This window comes from Camelus ferus, chromosome 3 (genome assembly GCF_009834535.1).
Source record: "Camelus ferus isolate YT-003-E chromosome 3, BCGSAC_Cfer_1.0, whole genome shotgun sequence".
Classification (NCBI taxonomy): domain Eukaryota; kingdom Metazoa; phylum Chordata; class Mammalia; order Artiodactyla; family Camelidae; genus Camelus; species Camelus ferus.
The window spans coordinates 7,352,890-7,377,134 of record NC_045698.1 but is presented as its reverse complement, the minus strand read 5'-3'; the positions used below and the strand labels follow the sequence as shown (position 1 = coordinate 7,377,134).

Sequence of the window (24,245 nt, the reverse complement as noted above, 5' to 3'; positions counted from 1 at the left end):
CTGACACATGATTTTTTGATAGAGTGAAACTGGTCTGGTTTTTTGAGCTCAGATGTCCACATTAGCAAGTGTATTTACGACAATATTCATCCATTCTCAGTCTTATAAAATTCCATCCAAATTTCTCTCCTTGACCTAACCAGTTTGGCTGGTCAGTGATTCAGTGAGGTTCTTTTGGTAAATGGGGGTGGTCCCCAGGGACAAGAGGAGGTGGGGGCTCCGTGTCCCTCTCCTACAAGACAGTTGCAGGGACAGCAAATCTCCTCCCAAGTTCTGCCGAATGGACAGACACTTGTCAGTAAGCAGGCCCCACAGCTGTCGCGGGCCCTGTCCCTGCAGGCTCGAGGGGGGGCCACTTTCGGTTCTCAGGCCCCTAGACCACAGGACCTCTGGGAAGCAGCAGGCCCAGGCAGGAACCGGGGCATGAAGGGCAGGAGCCCGGCTCCTGGGGCAGGATGACGCGGGAGGGGCGTGCTTCTCTCTGGAGTGGAGTCCGTTAGACACTGGTGGTCCTCCCTGGAGGGCACATTTTTAGAGGGAAATGGAGAAGAGGGAGGAAACCCAGGGAGCCAGCTAAGTGGCTGGAATCTTCTAGATCCCTGGAGAGCAGGGCAAGTGGAAGTTCATTCGACTAGACCCCAAGTCTTTCTGACATGAACCTAGAAGCCTGTCACCACTTGTTGCCGGGGTGACACGCTGCTCCGGGTCGCCCCGCGTACACTCCCTGCCCGCGAGCCGGGATCAGCCCTGCTGCAAGGCGTCCTGCTCCTTTCCGCGAACAGAGCCATCGGGGACCACCGCCTGGCCGCTGGGTGCTCCCCCTGTGCAGGCTGCGCTGCTGCGTCTAGGCCTTTCCAGGGCGCAGGGGTGATGATTTCCCAGCGACGCTCCAGTGGTAACTCAGGACCGCAGGATTCTGCCTTTACCTTTTCTTTCTTCACTCCTCCATGATGCAAACCTAGGTTCTCCCTGACACCAAAACACTCACTCACTCGCCCCATTACCACCGTCACTGGTTACTGAAAAGAGCTTGGGAATTTCAACTTGGCTTCTGTCTATTCCACCAGGAATATTCAGATGACTGAGCTGTAAAGTCCCTTGGAATAGTTCCTGTGATTATGCTGACTGGATACACAGTTCATCGGTTTCATTTTACTTTCAGTTCTCAGGGACTTTTCAGTGTAATTTTGTTCTGCAATTACGTAAAATACATAGAGGATTCCAGTCAACAGAGAGGTCGGTGCAGAGGAGTCCGGGTCCAGCTCTGCCTCCTCCATCCCATTCCCTCCCCCCATAAACACTTTCTTTATTTTTTGGTTCAGCTGTCAGCGCTCTTTACCTGCTACCGGTCTGTTTCTGTCGGTGTCCAGGATGGTCCGCGTTTCTGCTGTAGCGGTTGCCCTCCGCGTCTCTGTGCGACACCCTCCGTCCTCTCTGGTGCTGGTTGTCTGCTACAGTCAATACTGAAACTGGCTGGAAAACTCTTCCCTCTCCACCCTCTGTATGTCTGATATGAACGTCGTTTCACCTCCAGTTAATAATGTACACAAGTAGCAAACAGACGCTTTTCATGTGGACCTCTGGGTCTCTGATACTCGTTAGATGTCACGCACCTCGTCGTCAGAGCACGGGCATTACGTACGACAGCCCGGCAGGATCACCATCTCGTGGTTCAGCCCTCCGGATAAATCATGCATTCGATGTCCGTACTGGTCCTTATGCTGACCTCTCCGACCTCTCTGGTGGTCTGAAACCCTCTAGCTGCTTCCCCAGGAAGGGTTCACTGGAACAACATCCCCCGAGGATGCCTCTCTGGGCCTTTATACCTCCGGGTCCCTCATGAGCTAGCTCCACGCCCGACTTTGACAACAGTCTAGCAGCCTGTTCACCCGGGTGCCCGGCCGCATCCGACAGGCCCACTGACACTCCGGGCAACTCAGCCCTGCAGACCCCGCGGGCCACTCTCCAGAGCTGCGCCCCAACCGCGGGCGGGAGGCCCTCCCAAGTCCTCGTGGTGACCTTGCAGGAGTGGCTGTGAATCCCTTATGTTAAATTGTCCCTTTTCTGTCTCCTGACTGATGGGCAGGCCAGCGTCTCTTTGTCACATGCGCACGTCCTGTGCTCCCTGCCAGTGAGCCTCCTGAGGTGGCTGATCATCTGGCTTAAAAAAACACAAAACTCTGTGTCTGTCATCAGGTCAGTGTCATATTCACGGGGATGTCCCATTGTTCGTCTGTCTTCCTTTGCACACCCTTCCTTTGCACTCTTCCTTTGCACACCCTTCCTTTGCACGCCGCTTCTTGCTTCAGTGCTTCCCCTGCGCACACCCACTGACTCCACACGACTTCCCACTGCTCTTATGCAAAACCTAAGGTGTCTTCTTTCTTATCCCCATGTATGGAGTATCATAGAAGGATAAAATACTAAAATTTTAGGGGGAAGTGAGTTTTGAGAAGGTTTAAAGCAACTCAAAAATTATAAAAGCTTTTAAAACTCCGACTCTGAAAAGTTACTTGTAATTTGATGAAGAGACTCCACTGTCCATTCCCGGGGCGGGGGCGGCCATGAGCCCAGGCAAATGATCACCTCAAGTACCATAGTTTCATGTTCAGATGAAAACTATACCTCATGCCTCAGTGCAAAAACTGAAATGCTTTTTAGGGTAACTGCCAATGCGTCTCCTAACTCTGGGTTTTCAAGGTATTTGAAAACCTGTATCATTTATCAGCACGGTGTGTGATAAATGTGCAGAGAACCAGCAAGACAACCATTCCCACGTTCTCAGAAAAACAGTCTGAGATGTACTAATTGGCCTTGTCAGTTTGAGACTTTATATATAAAGAAAGCAAGAAAGGGTCTCGGATGCTTGCCTCCGTCCAGCAGACCACGTGCTGGTCCAAGCTGCTTGTCCAGTTTGCTTCCCAGCCCTGCTGCTCATCCAGCCAGCGAGCCCTCAGGCCCTCCTGTCACAGAAGATCCGGCTTTGGCAGGAGCAGGGAGCAGAGGGCATCGGCCTTCCTGCTGGTCAGACTTTCAAAGGAAGAGGAGAAACAGCTGGTTTTGAACTGCCCACCCCACCTCCACACTCTGCAGTGGCCAAAGATTGTTCTACTCAAAAAGATCATTTCGCTGCGGAGGATGTTTTGCATTTCAGGCTCTTAGAAGGACTTGGTGAAGAATAATCATTAAATAGGCCCCCATGACACATCGGCCACATTCTGCTACGGGAAAAAACTCACACTTCATATGTATGTGGTTAATGACAAATTGTATTTGGTGCCAAGGTTTTAAAAAGCACTATTTTGACATTAAATTGTGTTCTTCTCTGTATTAACGGCCTATGTCTTCTGAGTTTTCTTTTTCGAGGTTTTCTAAATTTTCCTCTGTAGAACGAAGAAATCTGAAAGTCCTATCATGCCATTCTTTTTAGAGTCTCTAAATTGGAAACAGATAAAGGCACATATTAGTAACTTCTTATAGCACACAATACAACTTCTATGGAACACCGTATAATTTGTAAGTTTTACCTTAAAATTTTGATTATTTATGGGCTCCAATTGTAAGTCTTACCTCTAAAAATAAAGTATTCTGTTTTCTTATATTAAAAAAAATGGGTGTTTATTCCTAGGCAAAAAAAGCAGTACTATGTTATGGATTTTTCTTTATTGACGACTCAAATTTTAGTCACAAGTATAACAAAAATATCCTTCTGTTTAAAAAATTGGTCCAGTAAAACTCAAAGGACTGTCTCGAGTCTGTGAAACTTTGGCATTGACAATAGTATCTCTTTTGATTTTTCTCTTTGTCTATAGATAGTTGTACCTCTTAAAAGATGGTGAACATTAGTAAATTTCTACTGACAACATCAGCAGATGTAAAAACATGGAACCATAACAACGTTCATTTTCAATGTCAGTGGGAAAATGAGAACTGCCTTGAGGGCTCACTTTTAAAAGCAAAAGGAATACAAGTTAGTGATTCTAAAAGATATTTTACCATAAAAAGCAACCTCCTCTTACAGGCCCAGGGGAATTAACACCTGTGGAATAGCCCCCAACTGTGGCTGCCGGGAGGTGGAGGGGGTCTCGGAGGAACCACACCAGTAGCCCCGAGCACCTGTGCTCCTGGGTGTGAGGACTCCCAGCCTCTGCTCAGGCAGCAGGAGGACCTGCTTACTGTCCCTGTTGTGCTGATACTAAAGGAAAGCCAACCGGAGCTCCCCACAGGCGGGGAAAAGCCACTGACCACGTAACGAAAGAAAACCATGGAGTAAAATTTTACTTGGCCTTTTCCTGCAAAATACAGTAACTCTTCCCCTTAGGTACCATCCGTGGCTTGAGAACAACCACATCAGCATCCTTCTGCCAACAGCAGAGGTCACTCTAACCTGCTGGGGCCTCCCCAGCCTCCCGAGCTAGGTCAGCCCCCGGCACCCCCAGCCAGAGCTCCCGCCCCCCAGCTAGGCCTGTCCCTCCACGGGCCACCGCCGGGGCTCTCGCCGCCTGAGTGGCCGTGAAGGCAGCGCAGGGCAGGGTCCAGCATCATTCGCTAAGGAGATGTTGAGGGCTCTGAAACGCTTTGGAAACCAAGGAATGAATGAGTCATGGAATGAATAAAGGATTGTTGAATCGGCCGAGACAAAGAGGAAATCACTCCTGCTGCACAAAGCAGCCGAGTTAACAAGTCTACGTTGGTGGAGTGGGCGGGGGGGGGTCTGACCCAGTGACCCAGGCCAGGGCGTCGGGGCGGGGCGCTCCCCACTCAGCTCGCGGCCTCCATCCAGCACGCAGGCCAGGCGCTTGCAGGTGGTGGGGAGCGGGTGGATTTGCTCTCAAAGGATGACTCAGAAAGCCTAGCTCATGCACCCTGCCTGCTCTGAGGACTTAACCAGGGTGCCCAGGTCCATTCAGGTGTTTCCTGGGAGCCTTGTGGGGGGCTGTCCTCAGCTAGGGTGCACAAGGCACCTGGTTATAGACCAGGACCTCCCACCTGGCAGGTAAGTGTGCTTCTTTACCTTCAGCCCTCCTCCTGGAGGTCAAGCCGACCTCCCCCTTCCCAGGAGTCTGTAGCCAGACCCCGGCAGCTGGAGGCCACACTTCATCTCCTCTGTCCCCTGAAGTCCTCTGAAATCACTGCTGCCAGGGGCACAGTGACCACCGTAGCCAGTGTACGGGACAGTTTTGGAATCTGCCACACTGGACAAGGCCCTCCTGCCCCTCTCCTGCCCAGGCCCTTCCGGGCCTCACTTTCCCCAGCTTTCCTCTTCCCGCTCCAGCCCCTCTTCACTCACTGCCCCCTCCCCAAAGGCTGTGGTCTCCTCACACTGGGATGTCCAGCCCAGATCTGAGCTCCCTGACCCACCCTGGGCCTCCCAAGTCCTGCCTCTCCCAGGTCCTTCCTGGGAGACACACAAATGTCCACTCAGGAGGCCACGACAGCCATCTGGGGCATTCCTGGAAGTCTCTCTCCTCACTCCTCACATCCAGTCAACCACCCCAATCCAAGCAGCACTGAAAAACCTCTCCCTTCTTTGTCATTTCTTGTCTGGACCTCTGCAGAAGCCTCCTAACTAGTCTCCTTACATCTGCGACTCAAGGAGAATTCTAACCAAAAATAACCACTGTGTTCCCTCTCTAAGACCTTCTGTGGCTCCCTAGTGCTACTAGGCATAAGCCAAACTCCTCAGGAGCTCCCATGCCCCTCCACCTCGACCACCTGTGGGGTCCATCCACACATGTCCCCCCAGCACCGCTCAGCGTGCAGACCCTACCCTAGGCTGGTGGAGCAGCTCACGTGGCTGTGCTCCGTACACAGCAGGAAAGATGACTTCACGGACGGATGGAGGGAGGAAGGTGCTGCTTTATGGCAGCGCCGTTTATGGGAGGCCTCCCTGAGCAGAGGACACTTGGTGATGGTGCAGGCAGGGGGAGTGGGTTGCACGTGGGGATGACACTGGAGGGCTCAGGAGAGAGGAGGGTGATGCCCTGGGCTCAAGGAGTGGAGATGGCTGGGTGGGGGGCAGATTCCCCCAGGGTGAGGAGGGGCCTGAGGGTGGGATGTGGGTGGGGGATAGGCACGGGCTGAGGGGGCCCAGGAGAATGAGGGAATGGTGGCCAAGAGATGGGGGTCAGAGAGGGCAGAGTGTGGGGCCAGCCGAGGTTTGATGGTGTCCAGAGCGAGTGACCGAGGAGTCATAGCTTCGTGGTGGGGAGGGATGGGGAGAGGGTTACCATGTCAGTGGACAGGAAAGAAAGACTGGATCACTGAGTCTGGGGGCATAGCTCAGTGGTGGGGGTCTCCAAGAGAGTGCAATTTTGAAGGGAGGAGAGGAAGTGGTTTGGAGGGACAGGGAGGCTGGAGCATGAGGGGAGAGGCCACGGAGGCAAGGGCTGCTGGTGGCCAGGGTCCCAATAGGAGGAAGTGAGGTGGGGGCTTGTGCCACATCCCAGATGGGGCAGTGGGGGAGGCCGAGGGGACGAGAGTCTGGGCTCAGGCTCTCAGGGGCCAGGGGAGTGCGGCTGAGACAGCCCCATCACCATCACTGTCACTGTCACTGTCACCGTCACCATCACCGTCCCTCAGGCCCTAGCTCTCTTATGATCCAACCCACCCCCTACATCCCTGCACAGAGGCAGCACTCCGTAAAGGTCTTGGGCTTAAGATGGAAAGTGTGTGGCTCGGACGACCGTTGGGGGCACTTGGGGTGTGGCCGGGAGGGGCTGGGAGGCCTCAGGGGGCCTGGGGGAGCCACCTTCTAATGATCGCAAGACTTCCTCCAGCCTGACCTCTGGGCGGCACTCAGAGCCGCCTCGCCAGGCGGGGCCACAGCCACCCCCACCTGCTGGGCCGCTCTTCCCCCGAGCCCCCTCCTCCAGGCAGCACCGCCTGGGGGCTGGGGGCACAGGGTGGCTACACACTCACTCCCTCCACTCATCTCCGTGTTTCATTGTTGAGAAATGAATTCTAACTTACTTTTGAACATGCCCTGTTTTAAACCATCCGTTATCCTGTACTTAAGAATCAAGACACATTTCCCATAACGTTTCTTAACGACAGATAATGTTTCCTTCCTCTGAAGTTACCCCTCCTGCGGCCCAGCTTTGTCCAGCACCACTGAGCCACATCTCGGAGCCCAGAATGAGCCACTTCCCTTCTGCCGGAGGCGGGGTTCGCTGGAACAAAGTCGTCTGAAGACAGAGGAGAATGGGAGGAAGGGAGCCCCCGACCCCCCGCACACCTGAGCTGCAGGGTGTGCTCACACTTACACGTTCTCCTTCAGAGAGGCCAGATAGGTCTCCGTGTCCGAGGCAGGTATGTCCGAGTCGAGTCCCGACAGGTAACGGTAGACGTAGGAGAAGGTCTCGAACGGGATGCAAGCGGCGCCGCCCTCGGGGTCGCTGGTCAGGATCTCACACAGGTGCTTCATCGCGGTCGTCAGCGACTAGGGACACAGCAAACCGGGTGTGAACACAGTTATTACCGGGCTTCGCTAGCGAGCAAAGACAGCAGCAGGAGAAACACTTGCTTTACGGAAATTTTCCCCAAATTCAGAACCAGGGGAATTTATAATTGTCATAAAGAGAAAGGAAAGGTTTGATCAAGATGCAATTAATTCCCAGATTTTATTTTATGAGGAGGAAGCAGCTATCCTATTGACAACGGACCTCTCAAGCCAATGCAGACCCTCCAGCCCCTTCAGCCTCACGACATACCTACAGGGACGGAGCGGACTGTCCCCAGTCAGAGACCACCTGTAGAGGGTGGGGACTGGCAGGGCAGGGCCCACTGCGCCCCGGCTCTGTGCAGGCTTCAGGTGGGGCTCAGCCTGGCTCTGGGCCTTGTCACAGGTCCAGAAGGTAGAAGGCCTGGGTCAGTCACCACCCCCACCCCCGCCAACATGCCTGACTTTCAGCAGAACGCCCGTCCTCGGGGGAGCCTTCCCACCTCCACATGGCACAAGCTTCAGAACATGCTGACCACCCCCACCGTCAAGCCACGAGGGTGCGAGGAGCTGTGCTCAGGGTAGGGGGAGCCACCGCCTGTGTCAGACACACCGGGAAGGCCCACAAAGCTGAGGGGCTGGTCTCAGCGTTAGCTCTCGTGCTGACCTCACAGAGCATCTTGGACGAGTGTTAGGATCCATCACTTGCACACATGCAACAGAGGAGTGGGGAGCGGCCCCCGCGAGCTGGGTTACGTTTCCAGGAATGTAGTGAGATGGCTGATCTCACAGCTTGACCTAAGGAGGAAGAACCTAAGGGAAGATGAGGAACCCAGACAGCGGTGCTGTAGGACAGACTCGGACCCCCCAAGAGGAGCTCCTGAGGGAATGAATCTGGGCTGCACTCACAGGAGGAAAGAGCAAGGAGGGCTGTGGAGGACAGTCCCCAGGGAGAGCTGCAGACTTAGGGAAGGTCGCACACAGCCCTGCTTGCCTGGGACAGAGACTGGGGGGAGGTAAACCAGCGTCCCTGAGGACACGTACAGGGCTGGAGCCAGATCTTTTTTTTTTTTTTTTTTTTTTTTGGAACACATTCATTATTTTGCAGTTTCTGTGGGCCAGGAGCCTGAGCACTGTCAGCCTCCAATCAGGTGGTGGCCAGAGTTCGGTTCTGGTGGTGGAGCCACTTCCAACCTGCCTCAGGGTGTTGGCAGAACTCACTTCCTGTAAGACTGGTCCGGGGCCCTGGCTTCTTGCCGGCTGTTGGCCGAAGTCCCCCCTGAGCCCTTGAAGGCCACCTGCAGCTCCCTCTCTGAGGTCCTCTTAGAACACAGCAGCTTGCTTCTTCAAAGCCCCAGGAGCAGGGCCAGGTTCTCACAGTAAATATCAGAGAAAAATCACCTGTGCTTCCGGCAGGGGGAGGGGAAAGACAGCGGGACTGAAACAAGGTTCGTGTCCCAGGCACAACCGGGCCTCTCATCTACTGGTTAGAGTAACTTTGTGAGATGAGGTCAGCGGGGCCCAGGGAAGCTGAATCACTTGCCCCAGGTAAGCCACCTGGGACCCAACGCAGGCGGTCGGCCTCCTGAGCCCAGCGGTGACCACACATTCCACCACCGCTAACGGCCACTGGGCTGGCTCAGGGAGTGAGTGACGGGCAGACTGGTGCCTGGATTCCAGGCGTTCATCCGGAGGGTGTGAAGCCACCTCCCCCATCACCATCAGCCCGGGGCTTTGGGGGTCTGCAAAGCCACTTCCCACCTGCCCTGGCCGGGACTCGTGCCCCTGCTGTGCTGGAATTCAGGGCCGGGGACAACACAGTTCCGACGTTAGCCTGACACTGGGGGCAGAAGGATGCTCTAATTAGAAAAATGATGGCATTCGTTTCTCCAAGGACCACCCGCGCACACCGACGCCCCTGAAAGGAGGAGGACTTGGAGAAGACAAAGTTGTGTCTTTCACAGGTTCCTTGCTCGAGATGTCAGAGATGGGTTTTTTGTTAGACTTTGCTGTTTTATCCAACACGGTGGAGGAAGGTCGTCATGTATGTGGAACTGCGGGGCCTCACTGAGGGAGGGGAGGAGGCAGCAGCTGGTGAGGAGCCCGCAGATGAAATCTGAGTGACGTGATGTTCAAACACTTCCGAGGAAGAGGTATTTAAGGAAGAAATCCATCCAAACATCCTGGCATCACTCTGCAAAGGCGCAATGACGCTACCGGTGTTAACACTTCTGACAAAAAGATTTGCAGCAATTTTTAAACCCAAAAGGATTCACAAAGCAACTTGCTTGGTTTGGAGAGTTTGTTTGCCCGAAACAAACTTCTCAATTCCAGGGGGTCGTGGGTCCTAAGGCTACAGCTCACCAGCCACAAGGACCCCTCCTTGGCAGACGTCCCTTTTGACCTCCTGCAGGTTTTTCCTCTGGTTTGTAATCCATCCAGGAGGAGGGGACCGCACTGTTGTCAGCCAAGGGTTCACTCCTGAGCCGCGTGTGAACCTGGAGACGCGCGAGAAACACGGGCATGGAGGTCCTGTGGCTTCCTGAGCATCCTCGGCGCCTGTCCCGTGGGTCTGTCATTTCAGAATTTCAGCGGTTCTCATGACGATGCCGTGAACCACCTCACAGCGCCCACAGTGTCCCTTTTAGCTGCAGAGAATGACAACACGGGTGATACCCTGGCTGACCCTTTGATGAGAGTAGGAACAGATAGGGACTCGCTCCTGTGGTGTGGCGTGAGCTCAAGGGAGACCGGACTCCGCAGCCCGCAGCGCCATTGACCCCAAATCTCAGTTTTCACAACCCTTCTCATTTCCTTACCCTCACAGGTTTCCTAGTTCACAACGCGGTCGTGGGCCTTGTGGCCGGTGCAGGTGGGAGACCCACACTCTCGGGGGGTGGGGGAGCGGTGTGGGCCTGGAGTGAAGCCAGTCCATCAGGCTGAAGGGATGGATGGGCCACCATGTCCAGCATCCACCGCTGCCACCTCCTCCTTCCCCACGGAGGAGACGCTCAGCTCAGGGGAGGGGGGTGGGACGTGAGCCCAGGAGCCCAGGGGCCCACGAGCAGCTGCTTCCTCTCGGTGGGAGGCAGGTACTAAATGTGCCCGTGGCCGGAGGCTCACACACACGGCAGCTGTATGTCTGCACCGGCTGCAGGGGCAACAGAAAGCCACGTGGGCATCTCAGAACCAGCTCTAGATGCTCAGCAGGGGAACCTGACTGAGAGGAAAGAGGCCGGGGAGTGAGCAAGACGTCACCGCCACCCCTAGGACAGGGGCTGCCACCCCCAGCCCACCGGGCACCTCGGTGGGTCAGGGACACCAGACCCAACATGCAGAAGCACAGCTGTGGGCGGATGAGGGTCCGAGAACCGCAGGATGAGTGCAGCTGGGAGGCTGACACCTAGCACTTTTTAGGGTTGGGACCACTTTAGGAGTCCTGCTCCCTGAGGCCACATCCCAGCCTGTGGGCGGCACGCTCCCCAGAGGGGCCCCTCCACCCCAAGGCCGTACTCCGCTAGTGGCGGCTCTGGAGTCCGTGGTCTGAGTTCAGATCCCCCCTGACCACTTCCATCTGCCGCGCCTCCCTCTCCATAGCGCCCTATCCCACGATTCGGAGAACAGGACTTTCCTCAAAGCATTGCTGGGAGGAATGAAGAGAAAGCAAAGGGCTCCAAACACGCCCGCACCTGGAGAGAACCCTAGAAATAATGGCCATTTGTAAGCAATCCGCTCGGATGGAAAAGTACGTTACGCGCGTGTACATTTGCCGCTGTACACGCAGAGGGATGCTCTTGTGAAGGATGAAGTGCAGGTGCTTTTCAAAGCCTAATCCGAGTCAGGCCCGTAGCTTGCCATTACGTACTTTCTCCGTAAGTGTGTGTGGAGCCGGGGAGGAGGACTTGGTTCATACATTTTTCATGTTATGAGAAAGATCTCCATGCTTAAAAAACAAAATGAAAAGTGTTGATCCACCTCTTTAATGCTTAATATCACTGATGGTGCTGCAGGAACGTAAGGTGGAGGCCACAGCATAGACCTGTGATTGCTTCCCCGGGGCAGCACCGCACAGCCAACCTGCCTGGGGCCCCTTCGCCCCACGCTCCAGCCCCATTTGTGGCTTTCGATGTGAGAACCAGAGCAGCGCTCAGGGCTTCGGGGATGTCACAACGGCGGCCACACAGGCACGGGCTGCCTGCCTGTCTTGCTTGCTCAGAACCCTCAGCACCCAGAGCAAGGCCCCCTAGAACAGGGCTCGACAGACATCCATGGAAGGAACGAAGGATGAATGATGCGTGTGGCTCAGAAATTTGAGCAGGGTTTCGAGTCTCTGCAGAGAACTTAATTCATCCAACTGGAGTGACCTGGAAGAGAAACCGAAGAGCTCGGAGAGCGTGTCTGCCACGAGCCGGGAGACGCCGCAGCCTGAGCAGCAGGACTCACTCCGTCACGTCGACGCAGAGCGACTGGATGCCAACCTGACAGCATCCTACGTGCAGAGAAGCCACTGTAAATTACTCCTGCCCACCTCGCTTCACTTCTTCATTGGCTCCTTTCTGGAGGCTGGGGTTTTTTTGTATTCTTTTGTTTTTAAGCATAAATGCTAAGATGCCAAACTGCATGAAGCACCATACCCCAGAAATCACAGCGCCAGGTAAGAACCTCCTGGCTATTCCCCAAACGTGGGCACACAGCACAGCACCAAAGCAAGTCCCAGCATAGCGCCTGGTGCCCTCCGGCCCCTGCAGCCCCAGAGCACGGCTGTTTGCTCTGCACTTGGTGGGGGCGGGGGATGGGCCAGGGCAGAGCTGGCATCCCAGGCTGTGAGCTTGACCTGGCAGAGAAGCAGGAGCAGGAGGCTTTCACACTTGAACCTCCTCCCAGCGGTTCCCACAGCGGGAAGGGGCCCCGGGCCCAGGAGAGAGTCAAAGGCCAACAGCAGAGACCACGGGCAGAGAAGGCTCAGTTAGGGGACAGGGCGGGATCCCACACTGGCTGATGGGGTAAGTGACAGGTTTGCGCTGTTTATCCCGTCCCTTCCCGGGTATTCAGTTTAGAGGAGGCTCCACCCTTAACAAATGTCTCCATCTAGCGTCACATACTGCCCGTGCATAAGAGGCCTTATCTTGCAAAACAGAGTTGGTTTGGTTTTAAATTTAGTGCCTAATTCTCCTGATTAGGGAGGTAGAAATTACAAAGATGGATCTCCCAAATGTGAAATATTCTGATTTTTTCATCACTTATAAAGTCTAAACTTCACAACAAAGTTTAGAGGCACGAATCATAAAATAAAATATTAGTTATTCATTTTGTATTATTAAAATCACACTTTCACAGAGTTCCAGATGAACAAAGCAACATAAAATTTTCTCCAATAACTAAATTTGCCTTTGTCCTTCTCAGTAACACCCCCTGGGATTCTCCCCAGCAACTTCTGAGCCCACAGGAGGGCACTTGGTGCGAGGTGACCACCTCTCCGGCACAGCCAGCCCAGGGCTGACTGGAAACACCCGCGGGCAGTTACACAAAAAAAAGTCATCGCAGCGCTCAGCCTAACGCCTGGCTTTACCGGGGTCTCCGCTCTTCTCCCTGGGGCAATGAATGGCACTGCTGAATTATAGTGAAGTCACACAGCGCATACTGCTCAGCAGAGGAAATGAATGCAGTACAGTGGTCAATAATGATCCAGATGAATAAATAGAGAACTCTAATTGGGAATGAAGAAAGCTCCAGGAGATTAGTAACAACATGATTACCTTTCCATAAAGTTAAAGCCAACTACAATTAAATAATATATTTCTTGGAGGACGTGTATGATCCCGGAAGCATGAGCCCGGGGCTGGGGGCGGCGGGGGCTGGGGCGCAGGTCAGTTGCAGGTATTAGCTGAGTTAGTGGTCATGGTAGGTAGCATTACAGAAGGTAATTCCGGAAAGTTAAAATGGAATTAAGGAGGCTTAGGCATGGACCTGGGATGAGGGCATCCCGTGAAGCAAGGACTGTGAACTGTCAAGTTACGTGCTCTGGGCCAGAGACTGAAGGGCGGGGGCAGGAAAGTGTGCTGTGTCTGCAGTGAAGGGAGCTAGCTCTCTTTTCTCAACCCCTTCCTTTACAAACTTAAAGTGGTAACTCTCCCCGCACTTGACCCCATGTCTCGCAGGACAACTCAAACACTTGAGCTAAAGAGAGATTCCAGATTCCAGATTCCCGAAGGAAGTCTTGCCAAAGTCCTCCCAGCCCCACTCGCTCCCTCCCACCCCACCCACTCAGTTCACGCAGGCAGGGACGCCTGCGCCTCCATTCTGAAGTCGGATGGGTTGTACTTGAACATCAGCAAGGTGGCACCTTATCTGTTAGTTACTAATAACACATTTTAACTAAAAACCAAAATAACTGTACAGAATAACTTTGCACAAGATGAGGAAACAGGTGTGACCAAAATGACATATCATTTAATAAAAATCATTGATGCATTCTCTTCTAAGACCTAAATGTATTTTAACAGCATCTATGTATTTTGTCTACTGTTAATGTCTTTTAAATTGAAGCATTCCTATGTATTGAACTTCTGTAAATAAAGTAACTATAAGCCTAAAATACAATAAACATCTGGAAAAAAAATGGTCTTTGGAAGACAAAATTACTAACGTAATGAAAGTATTCTTTCAGTTTCTTAAACACCTGTTATTTTAAGCTGAGCCTATGATTACACAGAATTATCAATATGCCATTTATAGGTACGTACCCCACCAAGCATGCTACATCCAAGCGCTAAAAATTTTATCCATTCAATTTTGTTTTTGCAAGGATCCAACTCCAAGACAGCTCTGAATTTTTCCCCTGGCAGGCACAGATTTTTCCATTTCTGCTCAAGATCTGCTAATTCCACATATTCCTTGTGGCTACACTGTTGAGAAAACAGAGCATGACAATCTAGGTAAGTTTAAAAGATCCACAAAGTAATATAACGCTTGTGAATATTTGAATAGAGTCGGAGCACCCATCCCTGTCCAGGGAAGAACTCTGAATCCACTGCACCGTTAGCCCAGGGGAGGAGGGGTGGAGAGAGGCAGTGGGGGAGGGGTGCGCGGGGAGGGAGAGGGGCTGGGAACTAGAGATCAGCAACAAGTTACTTCTTAAAAGACAAAAGGGCTGTGAAGCAAATACGGCCTCATGTTATGACTTACTAACATTATGGGTGTATAGGCATTGGGTACATACATGATTCTCTATGGTTGGAAACACTTCACAATAAAAATAAACTTCAGGAAATCAAATGAAATCCAATCCCTCAACATGTGAACAGCTAAATGGGAGTAATCTTAAACCTGAAAATCAATGTATTCCTCCTATTTTAGACAACCTACGAAAATTAGTAACTTCCGTGATCTGCTAGCGCTCCTGTGTGAGAGAGCTTTGAGCAATTTCGTCATGTCTTTTCCCAAACTACCCCTTTCCAGTGGTTATTCATTTTCCCTTAAAATAGGGAGCCATGGGAAAATCCTGTTTTCAGAAGTCACTGTATCCTGGACAGGAACACAGGACCTCAGGACGTATCATGGGGACGAGTCACTTTAAAAACCAGGGCTGTTCCCCTGACGTTGCTTTTAGCAAAGTGGCCCAGCCACTCTGATAAAACACACTTCCTATTAACCCTCCAGGTGAGAAGGTGGGTCCCCAGGGCCCTCAGGACGGCAGTCGGACCTTCAGATGAAGGAAGTGGCAGATTATCCCCTTAGCACTGTTCTTATATTTCAAGAACGATCTTAGCAACAACCCCCATGCCTGGAATTCCATGTTTTCAGACCTTTTTTTTTAAAGTCCCGCAGCACCTAGCATCTTAATTTGGTATTTAAAAGAAACTATATTTCTATATAATCAGAAACAGCTATTTTGGGTTCCTTAAACCAGAGAAAGGCCACTGAACGCAAAATTCCTTCTTTGAATAAACCTTGAAGTTTTATCGGTGGGCTTGTGTGGAGATGGTGGAGGTTTCTGCCAGGCTTTGTCTTAAGTTCAGCTGGCTGGTAACAAAGACCCTCATACCTGCTTGTGCAGAACTTTGAGGAGTCCTTGCGTCAGGCCTGTGTCTGTTTTCTGAGTGGCCACCGGCATTTCGATTCTGTCCTTTACAGGAAGCGGGTCTCCTCTTGACAAAGCTGAGAAATACCTAACAACAACAGACATCGCTGAAGCGCCACAACCAGCCCTTGAAGTCACCCGCTTTCATCAACAACTCCAGAGGGAGACGGTGATCAGGGAGCAGCACGCTGGGTGCGCTCCGCCGGCTGGGGCCGGGCTCCTCCACACAGCCCTCCGCCCTCCCTGTCTCTGTGGGCCTCAGGTCCTCTGCACAGCGGGGGTGACAGCCCCAGTCTTAGGGACCCCGCCCGGCACTCCTGGGGCTCCCGTAACATGTGGTCCTCTTACCCAGCAAACGCCACATGGGGTCTGAGATGCTTCCAGAGGAGGTGAAAGTCAGGGCCCCACATGCCCCAAGTGCAAGGTCGTGGTCTAATCATGCCACTTTGACAGCTGGCGTCTCAGCCCTGCATTTTGAAGGGTTTAATTTCAAGCATCTCTGCCTACTCAGCTCCAAGGCGCCCAGAAAAGGAAATCTCCTGATTGTCTAAATCAGGCGTCACCCTCCCTCACCCTTCACTTTTCCTGCCTGTTTTTGTTTGTTTGTTTGTTTGTTTTCAGTGTTTTTTTCTCTTGACCATTCCTTTCTGGGACATGAACAGCTAACAGTGGGACAAGTAGGGCATGGAGACAGCTTGGGGCAATAAGTCAGGATGGGGCGACAACCAGGGGGCACCGGTTAGGGTAGGGCTGGGGGTGCCAGCAGCGTCTTCTGCAAAACTCACCCCCTTGGGCACATGCCAGTGGACGCAGGCCGCTAAGTCACATCATCTGCCACCCTCGTGACTTTACCACCACCAAAGAAATGACATACCCAGGAAAATCAAACACTGAATCGTCCAGGGCCACAGGTGACCGCTGAAGATAAGAGTAATTAGAAACATCTCTGAACAGGTAACAAAATGTAGATAAATAGGTGTCTGATAGGCTAAAAGAAATTTTACATCTCTTCTATTTTTTTCTCTCCATCCCTCAAATTCAACTTTGCTTTCATGCTGTTAAGACAGTCCAGTCATATTTTGTTAACTTAATGGTTCGAGGGAAAGTCAAAAGGAAAGCAGCAGATGGACCTGAGGACCGAGAGGGCCAGGGTCAGGGACGGGTGCTTAGTTTTGCCACGTTCCTAATTAGGGTTTTCACCTATTTCGTGGACTTTACTCCCCATAACCCATCAAACCTATCACCCGGCCGATGCAGCCTCTCGAGCCGTGCTTCTCAAGAGGGGGCGATCTTGGTCCTGCCCCCACCCCCAGGAGGCACTGGCAGCGTCTGGAGACCATTTTGGTTGTTCACAACCTGGGGTGGATGGTGTTACGGGCATCTCACAGGCTGCTGAGGATCCACAATGCACAGGACACCACACACCCCGCAAAGAGCTGGCCAGTCCAAAGCGTCAATAGTGCCGAGGCAGGGAAGCTGGCCTGAGTGGCCAGGCCAACTAGGGCCTCATGCTCTCGAGTGTGTTGTTTCTCAAGGCGCAGGTGAGCAAAAGCCTTTAGGACCTGACTGGTTCCTGCTGCCATCACAGCATCAGATCCACAATGGCATTATGTCACAATGGTGACAAAATAAGGTCCCGCCTATTAGTTGCTGTGACACAGCAGAGGCTAGGGGCCCAGCCTGACTCAGCTCTGCCTCCTGCCAACCTCACCTGGAAAGAACCCTCCCCCGAAAGCCTGCCTGGGCCTTCCAGGTGGAGTCGCTTCCACATGCAGCCTGCTTTCCTGCTTTGTTTTCAGTTGTTTTTTCCTTGCCACGGCCCCTGTGTTCATAAGCTGTTTCCTCTTCTGCCTGGTCTTAACCCCAATCTCTTGCCTATGAATTCTTTTAAAGACCAATTCACCTTCTTCTGAACAGCATCTCTCCATGACACATTCTCCTCTGAGAGCATCGGGACACATGGAGCCCACTGTGCACACACTGCACAAAAATAATGCTTTAAATATATTTTAATGCTTTGGATATATTTAAAGATAAAGCATTAAATTATGCTTGCTTTTTCTCCTAAACTCCAAAATTGTTCTTGAGAGAAATCAGTTGCATGGAACATTCAGAAAGTTCTCGATTAAGCCTTTTAACGTGAAGCTTAAAATAGTTTTCTCTAAAGCGTTACCAAATATAATGTTCCAAGAAAAAATGATTATATCTTGGAATGTTTTGTAGAGTATGCCTAAACTCTTCTGAGCCGTATCTTTCATTTAGGCTTGAATAATGGTTAAAACCAGAAGCCACAATTTTGGGCAAGAACCTTGAGTCTTTCAGAAGCAATTGACAGAAGCACTTGTCCCAAGGCAAAGTGCTGGATTAACCAGTAGCCTCGCATAGGTAGGTACAATAAGATATCCTGGTCCAAAATATACCAAAGATATCTTGGTCTTAATCCCGGAAGCTGTGGATCCTCTTTTACATTGTAACAGGGAGTTTGCCAACGTGAGTGAAGATTTTGAGATGGGAAGATTATCGTGGGTCATCTGTGTGGTTCCTAAAAGCAATTGCAAATGTCCCTAGAAGAGGGAGGCAGAAGATGTCACGGTACTTCTGAAGATCGAGGAAGGGGTCAGGAGCCAAACAATACAAGGAATGCAAAGGAATGCAGCTCTAGGAGCTGGAAAAGGCCAGCAGAGGGACGGGTTCTCCCGGGAGCCTCCAGAGAGAGCACAGCCCCGCCGGCACCTTGACTGTAAGCTGGTGAAACTGACTTTGGCTTTTTGGCTTCCAGACCTGTAGGAGAATAAACTGCTGTTTTCAGCCGTTGTGTTTGGTGGTTATTTGTTACAGTAGTCACAGGAAACTGATTCACTTTAGTCGTTCAGTATAAAGAAGGTCAGCAGAATTCGACAAGCTAATTACAAAAAAAAATTAAGTTAAATTTATACTGATTCTTGTGATTACAGAATTGTCTAAGTCTGCTTACTGAAAAAGGGCAAGGAGCTTTCCTGTAAAATCAACAGGGTTTATTTTAATCGTTCTAAGGTCTGTTGACTTGTGACTTTAAAAAGGTTAGTGTCTGTTCCTGATGGTTAGAATGTTTTACTGCAAGAAACTGGAGCCTCACATGCTGTAAACTAAGCTGGGCAGAGTTTAACCTTATAGTAGCCTTGGGATGATTACCCCAGCATGACCTCCGTCCCTCTGGTTCCAATAAGCTCAAGTGGCACCTAGTCCTGGAAGGATTCTCTGAAGACAAGGAATATAACCGTAAGATTCCACCTTGTAAAAATCATTTTACAAATAAAATAAAGGGACAGTGATAGATTTTATAATATGATGCTGAAACTTTTCACCCAGTGTAACCTTTATAAATTTTAGGCTCCCTGAGTAAATACCACTCTCCAACGACGGAGTTGTCATTGCTTTGTACATAAATGAACATTTTGCAGTACTTTCTGGTCTCGTGGTCAGTAAACCACGATGCTTCCTAGATAGATACTTAGGTTGTAGATACCATCAATGCTAAAGTGAAAGTTTTGCCGGTACTCTAAGTGTCCTGAGCGTTGGACCACTGGCCCAGGAAGGAGGATTCACTAGGCAGGACTGGGCACGGGGACCGGCCGGCTCTCCCAGGCGCTGGCCCCGGGGCGCTTACCCCGCGGACCACTGCAGCACGTCGGCGGGCTGGGTGCGGATGGCAGCCTTGGTGAACTGCTTCAGGATGTCCGGCAGTTCCGGGGGAATGTGGATCTGCTGCGCGCAGAACATGGTGTCGGGAAGCGGCATCGCTCTCCGCAGGCCAGGACTGGGCTGGGAAGAATCTAGGTGTGCTGCGGAGGGAGGAAGGGCGGTTGGGTCAGCCTGGGGTGCCCGGACAGCCTTGACGGCCAACGGGTTCAGAGGCCGGGCCGCTGGCCCTCCGGGTTTGGGGCCAGGCCGGGATCTGCGCTCCCGATTTTGGAGCCTAGTCGGGGAGTCTTAAGTTTGGGGGCGACCCAACAGGCCGGCTTCACGAGGCATGGGCGGCTGGCGAGGGCTCTTACCCGCGCCTCCTCGGGCTCCTCGGAAATGAGGGCCAACCGCCGGCTCTAGCTATAAGCTCAGACCTGCAACTGGAGCGCAAGCCGCGGCTATTGTTGCGCAGCGGTATCCAGGCAACCGAGACGCGCGCGGGCCCCGCCCCCTGGGGCCGCACACGCGCACAAGCCCCGGATCGAGGCTGGTCTCCCTCCAGCGCGGGTTGGGAGGCGCAATGCGTTTGCGCAGTTTGGCTTTGACCCCACCCCGGCTTAGTATTAACAGTTTACAGCTTCACAAGAGGAACGTTTCACTTACGAAAGGTCCATTTGATCGATTTTCCACTGCCAAATGTGAGCAGCGAATTCACAAAGGACCCTCCCCCGCCCCTTTCCTTTGCTCAGTCTCCGCGAAGCTTTGAAACAAGATATGCCTTGTGTCCTCCAAAGTAGGAAGCAAAACGGTGGAGGCCTGTCTCCGCACGCAGCACGAGTCTCCCTAAAGGAATTTGGCCCCTGCTTTCCCGGCGGGCTTGGTTCATCCTGCACGTGCCTCTGCAGTTTGTCCAAGATGTGTGCGACCTCAGTGCCTTCGCACATGCTGTTCCCACTGCCCAATCAGTACCCCTTAGTGTACTCATTTTTCAGATCGCTATTTAAAAGCCACTTAGTGGGCAGTTTCCAGCCAAAAAGAAGATTCTATTTAACTTGTTTTCCTAAGTAAGATAGGGTGGTTGAGCCAATCTAATTGGGTCTAGGAGAAAATAAGCCACCTTTTCCCAAACGGTAGCTTTGGGTAGGAGAAACTGTTCCTTTCTGACCAGGACAGCATACAAGGTGTGAACCTAGCCTGGCCAGCTGCTGCAGCTGCCCTTAACACTCACACTAAATGAAACAAGCCCTGAGACCCACTTCCGCTTGACAAGAAGATAACTAGAATGAGCTATTTCCAGGAGTGGCCAAGATGACAAGCCCACCTTCCTTTCCTAGAGACATCAAGCTCTAAACACAACTCCTCTCTCTGGGCAACTTTCCTACCAAATGAAGACACACACATTTCCAAATTAACGGTTATTTGCAAAACTGAACACAGGCAATATTTAATGTTGATGATATGGGAAAACGAGGAACCTCATACACTGAGGAGAGAGGAGTGTTAACTGGTATATTTGGGGGCCATGTGGCACTTTAAACATGTTTAATGATTTAGCAGCCTTACTTCTAGGAAGTTATCCTACAGGAATACTAGCCTACAGAAATACTAGTAAAGTAATACGGACAACAATGTTTACTATAGCGTATAATAAAATGAGTTAACTTTCAGAAAACTTAAATCATGACCTTACCCGCACAATGGAACACAATACAGCCAAAATTTTTAATGGGGTAGCTACTTATGTACTGACACAAACAGATGTTCAGAAACGGTGAAAGAACACCATGCAGTGCAGCCCAGGGCGTGTGCACCTGTGGGGATAAAAGGGTCCGTGAACCTATGCTTATGGAGAGCACAGCCTGGAAGCAGACACCACACTACCGACAGTGCTCACCTCTGGAGGATGGCTTTCAGATTTTATTTTAATCATATATACATTATTTTGGTTCTGATTCATTCATTTATTTACTCAACAATATTTATTGAATGCCAAATATATCCCAAGACTGCCAGGAATTACAGTAGTAATCCCCAAATAATTAAGGGAAAATGGGAAAAAAAAAAAAAACCTCTGGAGCCTACATTCCAAGTGAGGGAAAACATGCAAATGTAAACAAGATAGATAAACTGTACAGCATGTTGATAAATATGAAAGAGAAGAATAGAGTAGAACAGAGGAATGGCCCAGTAGCTACAATTTTAAATAAGCCTCCCTTAGAGACATTTTAGTAAAGAAATGAGGATGGGGAGACATTAAGGCATGGCAAATAGAAGTGCAAAGGCCCTGATGTTTGAAAAGGAGAGGCTGCCTGGAGCAAAGTAAACACAGTGGGTGATGGGCCAGACAATGTGAACTTGTGAAAAGTTCTGCTGTGATTGCTTCTAAGTGAAGTATGAATAAAAATCATCAGCCAAAAGTGAGAAAGGAGATGACACTCTGAGGTAAGAGAAATGGTAGGTTGGAGAGAATGTATGAACACATAACTTTAAAAATTGAGGTGTAATTAACATGCATGAATTGCACGAGTATAAACTCTACAATTCTGTAAGTTCTGGGATGTATATACATGTCAAACCAGAACACCGTCAAGATGGTGAACGCGTCCATCACACACATGCATCCTTCCGCCCCCCCCCCCGTTTATGTGCCTTTGAAACCCCTCCGAGTCCCTCCTTGCCAAGCCCCACCCGCACTGATCTGCTTTCTAGACTTCCGTAGGTTACTTTGTATTTTCTAGAATTTTATATAAAGGAAAGCATACTGTACATTTTTAGTATACTTTCACCCAGCACAATCATTTTGAGATTTGTTCATGTTGCATATACCAATAGTGATTTCCTTTTTGTTGCTGAGCAACATCCCACTGTATGGATAATCATTTATCCATTCACCTGTTGATGAGCACGTGGGTTGTTTCCAGCTTTGGGTTATTACAAATAAAGCTACTTTGAACACTCATGTCTAAGTCCTCATAAGGACTTAAACCTTCTTTTCTTTTGGTAAATAACCGATAGTGGTAAGTACGTGTTTTACCCTTTAAAGAACTGCCCAACTCTCTCCCGTAGCTGTATCACTTTACATTCCCTCCAGCAGGTTATGAGCGTTCCAGTCCCTCCAGGTCCTCACCATCACATGGTACGTATGGTATTTTTAATTTTAGCCATTCTAATATACGTGTAGTGGTCATCTCACTGTAGTTTTCATGTGCATTTTCTTTATGGCTAATTATGTTGAACATTTTCTCATGTGTTTACTTGCCGTCTATTGATCCTTTGCAGTGAAGTACATTTAAATATTTTGCCCATTTTTTTAAAATAGGCAAATAGGTTTTCCTACTACCAAGTTTAGAGACTCCTTTACTTCAAATGCGTTTCCTTTATCAGAAATGTTTTGTAAACATTTTCTGCTACTCCATGACTTGTCTTTTTGTTTTCTAAACCGTGTATTTCAAAGAGCAGATGTTCTCAATATTGATAAAGCCCAATTCGTCAAATTCTTCTTCTATGGATGGTGCTTTAGGGGTTGTAACCCAGGATTATTTTCCGCTTTGTCTTCTTCATATATAGTTATGGATCTTACATTTAGGACTACAGTCCATTTTGAGTTAATTTTTGCCAATTTGAGATACGGATCAATTTTTAATCTTGCATCTGGATGTTCAATTATTCCAGCACCATTTATTGGACTTCTGCACCTCTGTGAAAAGGCAGCTCTCCATGTATGTGTAGGTCTATTTCTGGACTGTCTATTCTGCTCCATCAAACCAATGAATCTGTGCAGCTAGCAGAAGGGACTGATCCAGATAAGCAAAGAACAAAGGAGGGAATGAATGGGGTTCCCAGATATAAAGCTTCTTGTCCTTAAGAAAAGTTACTAAACAAACATGGAAAAGCAGAAAGACAGTGCACTGTTACTTATGTAAAGGAAGAAATTTCATAAAGATGATTAAACAACGTGAAGTGCTATAGAAAGGGGCCTCACCAGGTTACTGACTGTTGACATAAGAAGTTTTAGTGCCACATGGGACTGGCAGAAGCAGACTGCAGGGGGTGACAGAGGACATGTGGGATGTGGGACGAGGGGTGACGACATATACAAAACAGTAATCAAGGATACAGCCAGGTCATCACAGACTCCACAGGTGGATCCTTTCTCTGTGTTCCTCGTGGCATTTTATCCCTACCTACAATAGTATCTTTGGCTCATTATCCTGTTCTTTTCCATTCTAACTGGGCTCCCTGAAGGCAGACCCCGTACTTCGCTCAACTACAGTACTAAGTACAGCGCTAGAAACAACACACAAAACAAAACAAAAACGGGGTGGATGGGGGAATGCTACCTCCTCAGAGCCCTATTTCACTTGTCATGTTGGTTCTGTCTGCAAGAGCGGCTGCACACTGCACAGCGGGCGGAGGGAATTAATGACCACTTTCTGAGATTCACTGTACAATTCCCTTTGCTGTAAAATTTCAACTTCACAGATTACAAACGCTCTAGGTTCAAACAGCATTTCGCCTACCACCACTGCATTTAAAAGAAATAAAATAGCACTTGATGTTTTAAAAATCATAGAAGAAAGTGTTGAACCTAGAAACAAAGAAAAATCAGAAACAAAAGACCTCTTCACAAAGGGCACTCAGGAAGAAAAAATCTCACACGAGCCTCTCCTTTTTCTCTGACACATGTGTATGATCAGCATGTAAAATGGGCTTGATTGGTTTTACCCTAACCAAGTCTCCATCTAAGAGACAACCCGGTGAAGCCTGACACTCGGACCGCACAGTGGAGGCGCAGAGGTGGGTGGCACCTCGCCTGTGGCACAGGATGACAGGTCTCACTCTGCTCAGTGAGGACGGTCTCCAGGCACAGCGGACGGAGGGAGGGGGATGGTGTGTCTTCTGCAACTGCACTTTCAAATGCATACTTAGAACAGAGGGGCTATAATCATATGTAACTTGAGTTCTTTTTCTTACATAATTATTATTTTTTTTAACAATCTGGATTATCTACCTATGCCAGCTAATAATGCACATTTCTGTAATTCTGAAGCAATCTTGCAA

At 50.3% G+C, this 24,245-nt stretch overlaps 1 protein-coding gene and 1 long non-coding RNA gene across 3 annotated transcripts in view; one reads left to right on the top strand and one right to left on the bottom strand.

Annotated features, from left to right (window-relative positions):
- Window positions 1-13,095, top strand: part of LOC116660464 — a 62,315-nt gene extending 49,220 nt beyond the window's left edge. The window contains exons 4-5 of the long non-coding RNA XR_004316028.1: window positions 7,079-7,311; window positions 12,845-13,095. This is a non-coding gene — a long non-coding RNA (uncharacterized LOC116660464). The remainder of the gene's footprint in view (window positions 1-7,078; window positions 7,312-12,844) is intronic.
- ROPN1L (rhophilin associated tail protein 1 like) lies at window positions 1,306-19,704 on the bottom strand. Of its 2 annotated transcripts, XM_032470011.1 has the most exons (6): window positions 19,556-19,704; window positions 19,168-19,342; window positions 15,486-15,609; window positions 14,185-14,346; window positions 7,266-7,441; window positions 1,306-3,435 (listed from the first exon to the last, which is right to left on the bottom strand). In XM_032470011.1, the coding sequence occupies exons 2-6, from the start codon at window positions 19,296-19,298 to the stop codon at window positions 3,372-3,374; spliced, it is 657 nt and encodes a 218-aa protein (XP_032325902.1). In that variant the 5' UTR covers window positions 19,299-19,342; window positions 19,556-19,704; the 3' UTR covers window positions 1,306-3,371. The 2 variants fall into 2 exon arrangements, with proteins under 2 accessions (XP_032325902.1, XP_032325911.1); XM_032470020.1 differs by lacking the exon at window positions 19,556-19,704 and having other exon boundaries at window positions 19,168-19,526.
- Between the last annotated feature and the right edge of the window lie 4,541 nt (window positions 19,705-24,245).

Excerpts from the sequence above, each read along its gene's own strand:
- ROPN1L (XM_032470011.1), bottom strand. The coding sequence starts at position 19,298 with ATGCCGCTTCCCGACACCATGTTCTGCGCGCAGCAGATCCACATTCCC. Across the intron at positions 15,610-19,167 it reads GTGCTGCAGTGGTCCGCGGG|GTATTTCTCAGCTTTGTCAA; the intron begins GTAAGCGCCCCG and ends TGTTGTTGTTAG. Across the intron at positions 7,442-14,184 it reads GATGTAGCATGCTTGGTGGG|TCGCTGACGACCGCGATGAA; the intron begins GTACGTACCTAT and ends CTGTGTCCCTAG.